This window comes from Oncorhynchus keta, chromosome 36, assembly GCF_023373465.1.
Source record: "Oncorhynchus keta strain PuntledgeMale-10-30-2019 chromosome 36, Oket_V2, whole genome shotgun sequence".
NCBI classification, from domain to species: Eukaryota; Metazoa; Chordata; class Actinopteri; order Salmoniformes; family Salmonidae; genus Oncorhynchus; species Oncorhynchus keta.
Genome location: NC_068456.1, coordinates 1,628,606 through 1,644,607, shown reverse-complemented (window position 1 = coordinate 1,644,607; position 16,002 = coordinate 1,628,606). Strand labels below are relative to the sequence as shown.

Genomic DNA, 16,002 nt, shown 5'->3' with positions numbered 1-16,002 from the left:
TTAAAAATCATACAATGTGATTTTCTGGATTTTTGTTTAAGATTCCGTCTCTCACAGTTGAAGTGTACATATGATAAAAATGACAGACCCGTACATGCTTTGTAAGTAGGAATACCTGCAAAATTGGCAGTGTATCACATACTTGTTCTCCCTACTGTATATTGTATTTCAGCTCTCAGTATGATCAACCAATCTGTCTTGTTGGACGTGGAACACATCCAAAAAATGTACAATTCCTGAGCATCAACCATTGAACAATGAAAACATAGTTACACGTTTTTATATCAATGCTCTCTTATTAAATCTATATGAAATAGGCAGAATAGCTAGGGAGCTAACTCACTACACACATTATAACAGTGAATTAATAACTTACAGTTGTGAGGACATTAAAACAAAACAGTGGCTACCTCCTGTGAATATAATGTGCAATGACTTGCAGCAGAACAGCTGCTTCATGCAAACTCATAATAATGTTAGCTAGCTACCTTTTGTTTGAATCATTTAGCATTGTGTTTGCAGCACTAGGTAGGTAGCTGATTGGTTAGCAATATCGTTTCATATGAAGCGTGACTTGCTCAGCTTGCAAGCTAGCTAATGTATGTTGGACAAATTTAAGCCAGCATTTGTGCACATTCTCAAACTTCAGAAATACTGTTAATTGAATCCCACAACTCCTTAGATAGATTTGAAATTGTGCAACTAAGACTTCATCACCAAAAAATATCAACATTATTTACATATGTATTGTTTTAGCTTAGATTAATGCAACATGTTTTGAGCATGAAATGGAGTTCATTAAGTAATGTCACAATACATTGAAGCCTGACCACTTTCAAGCTAAATCAAATCAAATTCAATTATATTGGTCACATACACGTGTTTAGCAGATGTTATTGTGGGTGTAGCGAAATGCTTGCTATCCCATTACTTTTAACAAGATATGAGACAGATCAGTGCAGGGGGAATCGGCTCGCTATCTGACGTAAGACAATGAGAGGATCTAAGTGAGGGAAATCTGTCTTAGTGAGGGAAATCTTTCTTAGTGAAGGAAATTTGTCTCCGTGAGGCAAATCTGTCTTAAAACAAGATATGCCTGGCATCATTGTGCCAATGATATTGTGAAACTGGCTTCTGTGCTGGAAGATGGCATCTTAAGAGAGGGATGCAGAGTCAATAAGGTGGCCATGCCTGAAGAGGTGAAGCAACCAGTTAAACTGTCAAAGGATCAACATGTATAAAAACTCATCCTACAGCATATTCACAAGCAGCTGTGACATGCTGCAAGGAACCACATGCTATCTACAATTCTAAATGTGTATTGGATCATGAGTGCCAACTCTGGCTGCAGAAGAAAACCTCTTTCACCGTCACCAAGTGAAGGTTGGAAAAATGAAGTTGGCAAATTAGCCACAAGAAAGGACTGTTCCTGAGCTGCCTCCTTTCACAAATGCGGGGGTTGACTGTTTTGGGCCAGTTGAAGTCAAGGGAGGGCACACGCAGTATGGTCAAGAGAAATAGTGTTATTTTCACTTGTATGGAAAGCAGAGCAATGCACCTTGAAGTAGCTTATTCATTGGTCACTGATGCCTGTATTAATGTTGTGCAAAGATGAATGTGTCGAAGAGGTCAAGTGTCTCAAATGAGGTCAGATAATGGCACGAATGTCATTGGAGCTGAACGAGAGCTCAGAGAAGTATTGGACACTCTGGACCACAGCATGATACAGAGTGCTTCACATCTCCTTCTGGTTCGCATCATGGTGTGGGAGCATCCCATTTGTCCAGTGAGAAAAGTGCTCTAATCTATTCTACAACAACCAACTGTGGATGATGAGGTCTTCCATACCATTTTGTGTGTAGCGAAGGCAATTTTGAATGACTTCACGGCTCTCCTGTGAAGTAGTGACCTGCGACATACGCCTAGTTTCCTGATCATGGTATTATTTAAGGCAATTACACTCCCGACCACTAGGAGCAGACACATGGTGGTGGTAAACACATCAGGTGTTATATAAAGACACAGGTGTTTGAATATATGGTGGGAGAGCTCACGATTCTTACTGCAATCAAACCATCACAAACAAATCCCCCAAAACGCCAAACAAGATACAAAGGATTACTACAGTCAACTTTACGGATCAACATTCATTCATTCAAGGTGATCACTATTTTTAAGTTTGAGGTGCGTAAAGAACAAGCCTATTCGCTACCATTCTCTTACCTGGTGACATTCATTGGCTACTTAGAATTCCAAAGCAAATTGTCAGATGTATATTATGCAGATACATATCATGTAACCTTTGTTTGGTTCTAGTGTGTAATAGTCTGTTTTTCTCTTTATTGTGTCCCTGCCAGTGGAAACTGTCAAATGCATGGTGTTCATGACACAAACATTCTTTCTTGCCTTGCATTGGTAAAGTGTGAGTGTTGTGTTGTAATTCTTCAGGACTATTGTGGAGTGCAGCTGCTGTGCAGGTGCCTTGTTTTGCGCAGAGGGAGGGAGCTCCCATCTCTCTTTGACAACCAGGTTGTTTTCTTCCCATCGCTCATCAACTCGCCCGTTCTTACACTTTCTCCCCCATCACACTTTACTACATTTATTTAAGCTTATGTTATATGTATCACATTAGTTTCAATATAGTTTAGGTTAGTTTTGAGGCCATTATCAAGGCTAATTATCAACTGTGCATGACACCTTTAACTGTAGGGAGAAAGAGGGGGAAAAACCATTCAGAAAATTACATGCACTCCTAAAAAAACGGGTTATAACTCCAGTTATTTTCATGATATTAAGATTCTAACAATGACAGTGTGTTATATAGGCTTATCTAGGAAAGGTCAACGATGAGGGGGATTTGTTTTGTGACATTATGACGCTCTTCTATCTTTCTAGTGTTAAAGAATCAGGGCCCGTATTCACAAAGCGTATCCGAATAGGTGTGCTGATCCTAGATTAGCTATGGAGCGATGTCTACACAAAAGGATGAACAATTATAATATCACAAACTCTCTGACGAAGGGCTGTGAGTGTCACGCCCTGATCTGTTTCACCTGTCCTTGTGATTGTCCTCACCACCTCCAGGTGTCACTTATTTTCCCCGGTGTATTTATCCCTGTGTTTCCTGTCTCTCTGTGCCAGTGTGTCTTGTCAAGTCAACCAGTGTGTTTTTCCTGTGCTCCTGCTTTTTCTTATCTTATTCTCTTTTGCTAGTCCTCACGGTTTTTACCCTTGCCTGCCCTGACCTCGAGTCTGCCTGCAACTCTGTACCTCCTGGACTCTGACCCGGTTTTGATTTTTTTTGCCTGTCCACGATCATTCTCTTGCCGACCCTTGGATTATAATAAATATCAGGGACTCGAACCATCTGCCTCCAGTGTCTGCATCTGGGTCTCGCATTGTACCCTTATAGTGAGGACAATAAATATGCTTAAATACAAATGTGGTAAGCGATACTGGCAAGTGCAGTGCGCACGTTATTTTATTTTAAGTCATGTCAGATCTTATATTTCCCAATCATATACAACAAGACTTCAAATGTGAGAGTGATTATACTACTTCTAAAGAAGGAAGGGTAAAAGACTGAAGGAATCTCCATTCCATAGGAGTGAGAAGAAAATGGCCATTGGGAATAAATATTTACCAAGCACCCACCACACACACTCTTTTTCTCACACACATTGACAGAACCCCAAATCCATTAGTGTTACAACGGCTAAAGGAAAGTGAGAGACTGAAAATACAATTGGAGGCTATGAATAAGAAATGAAAGAATACAAACACACTCAAACCCAAGGAGGGGAGAAAACAAAGAGCAATTTTACTGATATGAGGAGATGCCGGAGTCTAAACTCTCCAGGGTGAGAAAGAGTGTGATGGAGAGAGAGACCTGGACAGAGAGTAAATCCAAATAAATATTTATAATGATAAGTAACACTGCAGCTGATAAATATGAAACAGTCTGTGGTCTGGGCTGCTCTCCGTTTGTGTGCTTGTGTGTGTGCTTATGTTTGTGTGTGAGTGCGTGTCAGAGAGAGAGAGAGTTTGTGCGTGCGTGTGCATTTTTGTGCGCGTGTGTGGGAAGGTGGGGTTGCAAGACGGGACATTGACTAATCATTGAATAAGGCTTGTATGTATATAAACCATAATCAGTTGAATCATAAATATTAAGCTCAACAAAGCATTTCAATTACATTTCTGGTGCTCATTTGGCACTGTTTGAAACCACTGGGAAAATTACGTTAACATACTTATAATTATTATACTTATGCAAATGTAAATATGCATATCTACTTTGCCCTACCTCCCCATTAAGACGCACCTCACATACTAAACTCTGGAATGCACAACACCCTGGCCATCACAAGCATGGCCATAAAATGTAGGGCAATAATTATGTTAATTGAATGAATGAACACATTTTTATTTTATTTTTTATTTCACCTTCATTTAACCGGGTAGGCTAGTTGAGAACAAGTTCTCATTTGCAACTGCGACCTGGCCAAGATAAAGCATAGCAGTGTGAACAGACAACAACACAGAGTTGACTAACTGACTTACTGACTCATAAAAACAAATCAACGAGCAAACAAACTAATGAACAAACAAACGGACCAACAGACGGACAGATGGGCTGGCTGGCTGGCTGGCAGACTAACTAACTAACTAACATAAGCCTTCAAGTACTGTCATACTGACTTACAGCTGACTCACGCAGGTCGAGTGCTGGATCATGTTCAGTAGGCACAAAACAGAAGAAAATAGTCCGAAACAGAGAAGTACTATCTGAACTAGTCCAATATGAAATAATTAATTTTGTTTTCCATCACAAGCAGTTTTAAACCTTTTACTTCATGTGCCCCAATGAACACGACCCTGAGCTCTCCAGTGAGCTGGAGGAGTTAGAGTGTCTGTCCAGGCGTGTGGTGCTGAAATGGCATTTGCCTGCCATCTGGTGCAGTTCACACCCTGTCTGTGACTTAGTTCACTGAGTTCTTGGTGTGGCAATGAATGCCTAAAAAGTCTGTTCACATTTAACATTGGCACTCTGAAGTGCTAAGAGGATTTATACAGTATGTACTGTCAGTCCCATTTTATCACATTGAATATCCCTTATAGCAACTGTGGCTGATTAACAATAGTCATCTACAATTTCAAAATGTTTTTTAATGATACAATTTATATACACAACTTTTGGTGTACTGTAAAATTGCTTATCTTTACTCAGAATATTTAGAAGAACAATGTGTCTTCGTATTAATCTAATGAATTAGTAAAGCATCATTCATACATTTCCGTGCACACACAGGATAGTAAGATGTCATACATTTGTTTGATCAGGGCTGAGCATATCCAACAAATAGCAATATCCTCCCCATATTAAATAGGCCTCTGTAATCGTTAGTTCATAACTATGAACAGAAACAGAGCGCAGAGCCACATACACATACCAACATGTACATTAACTCATTGAAATGACTTCACTGGCATTTACTCACACATAACACACAAGTAAACGCAAAAGCACAAGAAGGCACACAATGCGCATGCACACAGACAAACACTTTCATGTATATACACATGCACACATTCACTTGCACACAGACACACACTTGTGAGGTGTGTGTGTGATGACTGTTTGTCAGGCCCTAGCGTGATAATTCTCTGCTCTGTCCGTGTGCTGACCTTGAGGGATGGTGGTGAGGGATGAGGCAGTGTGACACAGGACTGTGTGTGTGTTTGTGGGTGTGTCAGCCATAAAGCCACCCCGGCCCTAACATGTATTTATGGACAGAGGCTGGAGGAGTGGGGAAACATCTGTTTAGTCAGAGGAGATGGTCGGTCACTCAGTGAGTGTGTTTGTGTGTGTCTGTGTTCACAGAGGACAGCAGCTGTTGACCGCATAGAGTGAAGTACACAACTGTGGTACTAGAATAGTGGAAAGGTCTAGTGGTTGGCTTTCAAATTATGTACCCCCAAACTAGAGTGCACAAGGCACAGGACACACTGACAGACACGCCCACACACACACACCAAGTCACGACATGCAGTATAGTGTGTATACAGAAGTTCTGACACTAGTGAGTGGTGTCATGACTGATCTGTGAGGATCCCGCAGATGGGGAGAGGTATAGAGGGTTTGATTGGGGGGGGGGGTTATGACAACTCATGCCCATTGTAAATCTTAAGAATCCTTGGTCCTGTTAATGTTTGGGACTGGAATGTCTTTGTGTGGGCCTTATGGAGAATCTACCTCAGGACTGTAACATGCAATAAATGGCCTTCGGGACAATATATTTCATCAGCCAAAATGGTGGTAACAATGATCGATGGAATATGAAAATGAATGTTGTTTTTGTTATGTTATTGAAAGATAAATGACGACGTTATAACGAAAACATTAACTTGAAGAGTTTTCATAATATGTACACGATGTTTACATACTGTGCATTGTGTAGAGAATATCCAGATCAAAGAGAATGTTTTTGTAAAGATGAACTGTGAATTTAGTTGTTACTCTGAAACTAGTTCAGCGTAAAATCCTGATACCTTTCCTTCGTAACGAGCTACGCCCCAGGGAACCCAGAGAGCATGCCATCAAGAATTTACATCCAGACTAAGTTGACCGCCTGCTGCAGCCAAGGTCTACGGATAGTTGTGATTCCAAACGCAACACAAGGAAAAGGACAAAGGAACCTCTTAACAATCAAGGCTACAGTAGATTACGGTATCTTAGAAGGTGAATTCAAGAAGAGCCAACTGGTTATTCTCTTTCAGTCATCGGTTACTACACGGCCTTCCTGCCCAAGCTGGGAGCATCGATATGGCTGATTATCCTCCTCAGAATTCCACTCTGACAGAATAAGTGCAAGATAACAGACTACCAAGAGAAAGGACACTGACATTGTGTGGACAATCAGAGACATACATCCGGTGATGAAGGAAACGCCGCCATCTAAGATCGTTGCCTAAATCTCCTAAGCGGAACTCGGTCCATGAAGAGATACCCAACGCAGATTTTCAGCAAGTAAATACATTCATTATAATTCTGACCATTAAGAGCGGCAGTTTGGGTAGGTGTTAAACTAAACTAAAAATAGTTTACAAATGTGCTTTTCTCTTGTGCACTCTCCTCTCTCTAAATCCACATCTTGTGTAACACGTGTCATATTGTGTTGGTCCGCTAGGGACCTGTTTTGCCATTGTATGAAGTTCTAACCAATAACCTATACCTAACCAATAGCCTATACTGTTTTGTGTATGTTTAGCTTGTTAGTAAATAAATAATCAACTCAATCGGTGTGGTACGGAATGATTTAGTGAAACCCGGGTTTGTGTAGATTTACGAATTATGCGACATTCAGAATGAGACTGAAATGAATGAATTAATTAGCAACTGGAAATTAGTTAATTAGCGACTGCTATGAAATCAATATTCTGATATTCTTTGAGTTAATTTGGGAAACGGTAACTCAAACAAACTTTTCCCATGGTGCCCCAGGTTACTGAGTTAATTATAAACACAGTTAATTATTCAATGAATAGCAGTCATCACATTAATGATACAATGTCACAACAGTGGTGGTGAGCTTGGAAGTGCTGAAGTGCTGTGTGTGAAATAACAGCTAAATTAATTGGGCTTTACTGGCTAGACACTACAGTACAACAGCCTCAGAAAGAGAGGGATGAGAGAGAAAGAGGGATAGGGAGAGGAAACAGGAAGGGGAGTAAGAATGGGGAGGATGATAAGAGACTTAGTGAAATAGCAGCTAGAGCAGACAGGACAGAGCGAAAGACATGGAGTAGCACTTTATAATAACATTCATGAATGAACCTGTACAAATGCTTGTGAATGTCTTTATGCTTTACAAATAATTATACATTATTTAAATGCTTATGGAATGGATAGCTTAAAAAGCTTAGAAATGCTTGTTAATAAATGTTTATACATTTATACAAATAAATGTGTTAATAGTTTATACATGTTTATTGATGTTTATTTATGATAGTTATTATAGTGGTCATTCTGTAGCTCAGTTGGTAGAGCATGGCGCTTGTAACGCCAGGGTTGTGGGTTCGATTCCTGGGACCACCCATACGTAGAATGTATGCACACATGACTGTAAGTCGCTTTGGATAAAAGCGTCTGCTTAATGGCATATATTATTATATTATTATATTATAGAATGTTACCAGACATACTGTACTGAGGTTACATGGAAGCAGCAGAGATTAGGAAAGCACTGTGCAGCAGTGTGTCCGGCGTAAGTGTTTTTGTGTGTCCTCTGTGTGTGTGAGTGTTTGTGTCCGATGTCTGACTTGCTTTGTGTGTGTGTGTGTGTGTGTGTGTGTGTGTGTGTGTGTGTGTGTGTGTGTGTGTGTGTGTGTGTGTGTGTGTGTGTGTGTGTGTGTGTGTGTGTGTGTGCGCGCCTGCACACAGCGAACGTCATCAAGAAGACTTATTGGGTATTAGATTGCCTGGGTGTGTCGCAATTTCAATTTCACGAGCACACAGTCTATAAACAGTATGGATTTCTACCGTATGCTTTTTGCGCTTCTTGTATCTACTGGAGCAGGTTAGAGTCTAAGTGTGTGTGTGTGTGTGTAGGTCTGAGAGTACTGTCATCGTAATTAATGGTAATCCAGTTATTGTGGGAACTATGTGCAGATAACCGGCAGTGCTTCCCAAATGGCACTCTATTCCCTATCTCGTGCACTACCTTTGACTAGAGCCCTATGGGCTATGGTCAAACTGCTAGGTCAGGTTATATAGATGATAGTGACCTCTGGTCTTAGTATGGATTAAACGTAGGGACTAATAAAGGCAGGGTGGTACGAGGAGACACACACATGCACACATGCCTGCCCACACACACATGCTCACTCCCACACACAGGAAGAGTAACACACACACACACCGAGGATGAGTGTCAGTGAGGGTCAATTCACCTGGAGGCCATCTCTGATCCTGATCAGAATGTTTTGATTGTATCAACATGTTGAGGATTTTGGTTGGCCACTCTGTCAGATTTACATGGTTTTAGGGAGCTACAGTATACCATACAGCAATTGGTATATGCAGCAAACGGGACAGTACAATGCCCTTTGACGTTCTTGAACCGGTGTCTCCCAGCTAACTACTACTCCAACAGGGTAAACCATACTTCGGGGAGATCGTAACGAGCTTACCTAAACAAGGGGTGTTACAGCACAACATACACCATACCACAGCATGCTACAGTGTAATCCAGTGACAAGCTGTGTGTGTGTTACAGTGTGTTATAGCATGTTGCAGTGATAACCTTACCTGGATGCGTAGCAGGGAGGTGCCTCTGGGAGTGTTCTCAGGCAGACTGATGTTGTACAGAGGTTTACTGAAGATGGGGCGGTTGTCATTCTCATTGATCAGGTCAATGTAGATACGAGCAAAACCCACATGGTCTGACATGGACTCATTGGCAAATAGCTGAAAGAGAGAGGGGAGAGACTCTAATACAAAAAGTTAAAATGCCGTGTTGCCACCTTCACTTTATAGCGGTTGCTGTGAATTTGACAATAAAGTGCTGCCAGTGGCAAGGCAGCCAGTGGCAAGTAAGTTACTGTATTTCATATTGAACGACACCTACAATAATCAAAACAAAACCCTTCAGCTAATTTTGTAGAGTTGTTTGGCACATGTATGTGTGTTAAAACACTTAGGCTCTGGTCATTCTGGTGGTATACAGGAATCAAAACGTCTGGACTGCATATGATTGGAAAATATTTGTTAAAAATGCATGTTCTCCGTTCACAAGCTGCACTGTCCATCAGTCTCTTTATTCACAATTTGACAATCCATAGTATTGTCACCCATCAGACGATTACCAATTCCATCATGCCAAATTCATCTATTATTATACACTACATGACAAAGTCTGGACACCTGCTCGTCTAACATCTCATTCCAAAATCATGGGTACTAATATGGAGTTGGTCCCCCCTTTTCTGTTATAACAGCATCCTCTCTTCTGGGCAGGCCTTCCACTAGATGTTGGAACATTGCTGCAGAAACTTTCTTCTATTCAGCCATGAGCATTAGTGAGGTCTGGCACCAATGTCGGGCGATTAGGCCTGGTTCGCAGTGTGCATTCCAATTCATCCCAAAGGTGTTCAATGGGGTTGATGTCAGGGCTCTGTGCAGGCCAGTCAAGTTCTTCCACACCGATCTCGACAAATTATTTCTGCATGGACCACGCTTTAGTACGTGTTTTACCTAATGTGACTATATACCGTTACTGTCTTCATAGCACTACCATGCTTTGGTTCTCAGGATGTGTGGACCTAAACATAAACTTACAGTTGCAGTTCAAATCACTGAAAAAACATACACTTCATATACACTGATTGAAGAGGATTTAACAGGTGACATCAATAAAAGATTATAGCTGTCACCTGGATAGTCTATGTCAAAGAAAGAGCAAGTGTTCCAAATGTTTTGTACATTATGAATTAATTTAAAAGTAAAAAAAATGGATGTACCAATCGCTCCTTAAAACCTGTTGGGGATAGGGCTGTCTACTGCCCCCGCTGGAGTAATTGCGTGCCCATAGTAAACATAATTTTTTTTTGTCAAAAGTTGCTAATATATGCAAATACAAAATATTATTGAATAGGAAACACTCTAAAGCTTCTAAAACCGTTTAAATTATGTCTGTATGTAAAGCAGAACTCTCAGGGCAGTCATTCTCCCAAACTCTCTCTTGTCATCAGAAAAGTTGGCCCAACTTTGACGTCACCGCCCCCACCCTTCCCAAGCACTTACAGGTCTGGGAACAGTCTCTCTGTCTTCAGCGCGATCTCAGCTTTCAATGGGGCTTCTCATTGTGAGAATCCCGCGCTCACGAGAGTTTTGGCAGGCCGAAACCTTTCGGTCACGCGAAAAAACAGGTCACTTTTATGCGCGCTCTGCTCCGGTCCTGTCTTTTTTCCAAGATCGATTATACAATGCATGCGTTTCTGTTCGTCCTCACGATTGCTGTACACCTTTATAACATGTTAAAGCTTGATTATGAACTTAGTTTGATAAGTTTAGTCGACATATAATATGTAAGTTTGACGTTTTGGTGCGCATCCACTTGACTTTTGGCTACATTTCAACCGAAATGTGTCGTGTTTGAGAACCGAAAGACACAGACTGCAAAACTAAACGCTGTTTTTGGTAAGTATAATTCCTTCCAGGTCTTCTGATGGAAGAACAGCAAAGGTAAGGGAATATTTATGTGGTAAATTTGGGTTTGTGTGGACTCCAAGATAGAGGAGCCATAATGCTACTTTTTGAGCGCCGACTCATAGTATAGCCTAGTGAACGAAACCTGTAACATTAAAAATAAATGTAACACAGCGATTGCATTTAGAAGAAGTGTATCTTTCTATATATATGTAGAACATGTATATTTAGTCAAAGTTTATGATGTGTATTCCTTGTTAGCTGACTTTATCTGCCGGAGCTATCATCATTTCTCCGGACATTTGAGTAGCATTTTTTGAACGATGCGTCATTGTAAACAGAGATTTATGGATATATATAGCATATTATTGAAAAAAACATAAATGTACTGTGTAACATGTTATATTACTGTCATCTGATGAAGATTTCAAAAGGTTACTGAAATCATTTTTCTTTTAATCCTGCGTTTGTTGATTGCATATTTTTTCCAACTTGGCTATGCAAATGAGCTATGTCTGCGGTGGTGGTTTGACATAAATATGTGCTATGTTTTCGCCGTAAAACATTTTAGAAATCTGACTTGCTGGGTAGATAAACAAGTTGTTTATCTTTCATTTGAGCTATTGGACTTGTTAATGTGTGGAGGTTAAATGTTTTTAGGAATATTTTTGCGTTCCATGCGCCACCTTCCAGCTGAACATGGGGGGGTGTTCCAAAATTGGAACCCTAGTCCCCTTCTGGTTAAATCTGGGTCCTAGAAACCTGCCCATAGTGTCTTTGCTCACTGTGCTCCATACGGTAGATGACGTGCTCTTGTTAAAGTACATTTTACTGATAGTGTGTTTGTAACGGAGAAAAGAACGTGCCGTAAACAAGTTTTTGTGTGGGTGTGTGTTTGTTTGCATGCGTTTGTGTGTTTGTTAGTGTGTATGTGAGTGTGTATGTGTGTGTGTGTGTGTGTGCGTGCAGATTGAACTCACAGAGAAGCTGTAGGCGCGAATATTCTCATAGTCCAGAGGCACGGCCACCCTCATCCTGATGTCAGCCCGGCCCTGCACCGCGGTGGGGGAGATGGTGAAGTGATCCGAGTTGTTCCCCGTTAGGAACACCTGAAACATACTATTCACTCCCTAGAGGAGAGGGTGGAGGGATGGAGAGAGGGAGGGATAGGGGTCACAAGGGCGAGAGAGTTAGATATTGGTTAAATATTCAAATGGATGATAATAAAAGCTGCAGTATGAGATGTGGGACTGCATTAAGGACTATGGATTTAAATTAGCTCTTTTGTTACACACCAGTGTTGTGTTCTAGACCATCTAAAGCAAGACCGATTCAAGACCAAGACAGGACCAAATCGAGTCCGAGTCAAGACCAAGACCAAGACCAAAGGGGGGTGAGACCGAGTCAAGAACAAGTTCCAATGACCCTAACCAGTGCTGGAGTGTTGCCTGGAAAAGTGGGTATATTCCAATTTTGCCAAAAGTTTCCAAATGTAACGGCACCCTGTGTAAAAAAAATACTATGTTTTCCTATAGTTTATAATGCATGTATGTGTTTCTGAGAGTCTTAGCTTTCAGGAATGGGGTAACAATAGCTAATAGCTCCAACCATACAAACGCTAGAGTCAAATTTGTAGGAAGTAACCAGAAATCTCTCAGCTTTTCCCAAACACCAATAGTGGACATCGAAGGTTACTCATGTAACTGAGCTTCTATGAACTAAGACGCACATATTTTTATTGGTAAATCCACCACGCAGTTAATCGGCTTAGGCCCTATTTTTCTCACCCCTGGTGTACACCATGCTAGCATGTGCAAGACAAAACCTTCATTACTGGAGTGTGAGAGTCAGAAAATGTCTGACTTTATTTTGACTGAGCATAAACCTCTTCAAAACATTGTGAAATGGGGGAGCTCGATTGATGCCAGGCACACGCATGTATTCACCAATTATTGGCTCCATCCATGCACATTTATCTTCTTATTATCTCTACATTTCATTCCTCTATCCTCTCTCATCCCTCCCTCTATATATCTCAGTATGTACACCCACCCCTCTACCTGTAATCTATCTCTTTTCCCTCTTATCTCTCTCTTTGAGATGCAGGGTCAGAGGTTAGATCGTATCTCAGAGTGGCAGCTCTAACTTCCCTGGAAACCACCAGCCACCACCACCACCCTACTCACACACACACACAACACAAACCACTGAGAGCATGTGGCATGGTTATGAACTGTGTCTCACCACCCGCAGCCAATTATAAAGACCCCTTTTCTATTTCTGCGGGAATCCATTTGCCAGCGAAATGGCTCATGACGACAGCGGGAGAATGATTGATCCGCAGAGAGAACATTTTTCGGAGTTCAATAAACATTTAACCTGGAGGGTTCTCTTTTTCGCGGAAAAAGACAAGAAGAGAGAACAAACAACGGAGGGGAAAAAAAATCAACCCCTGAAAAAATAAACAAGTGAAGATTAGACCCCACTAAATAGACCCAAACATCCGTCTGACAACTGTCGGCAGGCAACGGGTTGCGCCCCATATTGCACCCTATTCAGTACCTAGTGCACTACTTTTGACCAGAGCCCTATTGGAGTTCATAATCTCGTATCCTCATCTGAATCGTCCTCTCTTTATCTCTCCCACATAAAAGTCACTCCACCGTATTGCTTAACATTATGTAAATTGTAATTGGGCGTTTGAGTACAGAATAGAGCAAATCTCCATGCCCACAAAGCTGCCACTGCTACAGCTGCCGTCACTTCTACTAAAGCGATGATTACACCGCCAATGGCAGCTCATTGAAGCCATGCGTTTAAATCAGAATTGTATGTGTATGTGTGTGTGTGTGAGGTATGTTTGCGGACCCTCTGACTGTGTGTGCGTGCGTGCGTGTGTGTGTGTGTGTTTGATGAAATCAGAATGACACAATGAGAGGATAAGGTGTGCTGTCGAGGAAATGAGGATGTTTAAGCAGCCATGTTGACAAGCATGACTATCTAAATCGCTCCGGCTACACTTAGTCTGGGATTCACTCAGATCCCGCTTGTAGACAATGCAGCTTTTAAAGGCAATGTTACCATGTTCGCGGAGATCACATTCAAGGTAAAAGCTTCAATGTCAAGCGCACAATAGCGAGGTTTCAGATTTAATCCTGGTCTTTTGCTCTTAGTCATGTTGGTTTAGTGTGCGTACACATGATCCAGTGACATAATTTTTGTTGTCTTAGTCAGAGATTAAGAGAAAACAAAGGCTGGCGTAAGATGAAGAACATGCAACATGACGCTATTGTGTTATTTACAACTGTTTTATATTTGATCAAATACAAATAAAACTTATCAAACACAAACTCATAAAGCTCACTTTTTACATGTTGACTTTCACCATTTCACACCATTATTGGGTCCTTCAAGATGAGTGTCACATTATTCACAGTATCCCTTAGCTCAAATCCCTCCTTTAGCACAACCAAATCTTTTATTTTACCAAGGTATTCACTTTATAGGGAATAGGGGGCCATTTAGGGCTCAGACAGTGGATCGATGGTGGAGGGCATTATGTTTGGCGGTTAAAATGGCCCTATGTTTTTGTTTTGTTTTTCATCTCGCAAGGACCATTGTGGCTGATGACTGGCTATTTAAAAAAAAATATTCAATATGCAGGGATGTCACCTCAAACTGCCCATAAACGTAATTGCCCATCCATTTGCCTCTCTCTCTCTATCTCTGAAGCTCTCATACCAAGGTCCTGTCAGATGTGGCTGTCACAAAGTTTAGTGACGAGTTTCGAGCGGAAAGTTTTAGATTCAAACGGAGAAGAGTGATGAAGAAAGAGCTCTGTAACTACCACTGGTGTCACCCACTAGTAAAAATGGAACATCTCAAACACTCTCCCTCTCGATGTGTGGGTTAGCAGTGCATCTAGTAATGCATCTGTCAATCTCAACTCTGCCTTGTAATTGTGACCAGTGGAGGCTGGCAGTGGGAGAAATATTTATGAATATTTGCATGTCGTTGATATTGTTCCATTCATTCAATTCCAGACACTACAATGAGCCAATCTTCAACATTTTGCCTTTCATCAGTCTCGACTGGTTTTTACGATTCAAATATTTTTTGTTGTGTTGAGCATATGTATCAGTGCATGCATTTTTATGTGCAGGTGTTTGTACATGCATTCAGGTGTATGTGTGTTATTGTGGAGTGAGGTAGTGTCTTTGTTGTTGTGTATGCTGTGTGTGTGTGTGTTAATCTAGGGCTGCACCCCAAATGACACCCTAGTCCCTACATAGTGAACTACACCGTAATCACTTTGTTGTTGTTTCAACGTATTATTTCCAGTCAAAAAGTTGTGCAGCATATGTCAAGCTATACAAACTTTAAATGTGAAGTTATACTAACTCACACCAAATTTACTTTGACTAATACAATACAGTTAACTTCACCATTTGTCAGTTGAACTTACACTTCCTAGTTAAACCAATAGCAACATAGTTATGTCAACTTTAAATGTAGAGCTATCCTAATTAACACCAAATTTACTTTGAATAACTTACTATGTATAATTTAATTAATTTATGTTTAAATAGCGATAACTACACCTCCATTTTAAATGTAATATAACTATCAGGTTAAGTAGATGGTAGTAAATATAGACAAGTGATGGGACGTTTGATACCGGAGAGCCGATGCAGTTTTCAAAGCACAGCTGATCCGACAAAATGTACCAATGCTCATTTCAAGGTTAGATTAACATGTGATCAATGATATCTTCGTTTAATCACATGCTTTTTTGA

General features: G+C 40.8%; 1 protein-coding gene across 1 annotated transcript in view; it reads right to left on the bottom strand.

The window, feature by feature from the left end:
• Positions 1-16,002, bottom strand: part of LOC118369378 (cadherin-23-like) — a 625,272-nt gene that overhangs the window by 240,193 nt on the left and 369,077 nt on the right. The window contains 2 exon segments of the mRNA XM_052498286.1: positions 9,308-9,466; positions 12,187-12,336. Of these exon segments, the coding sequence (XP_052354246.1) occupies positions 9,308-9,466; positions 12,187-12,336 (309 nt within the window).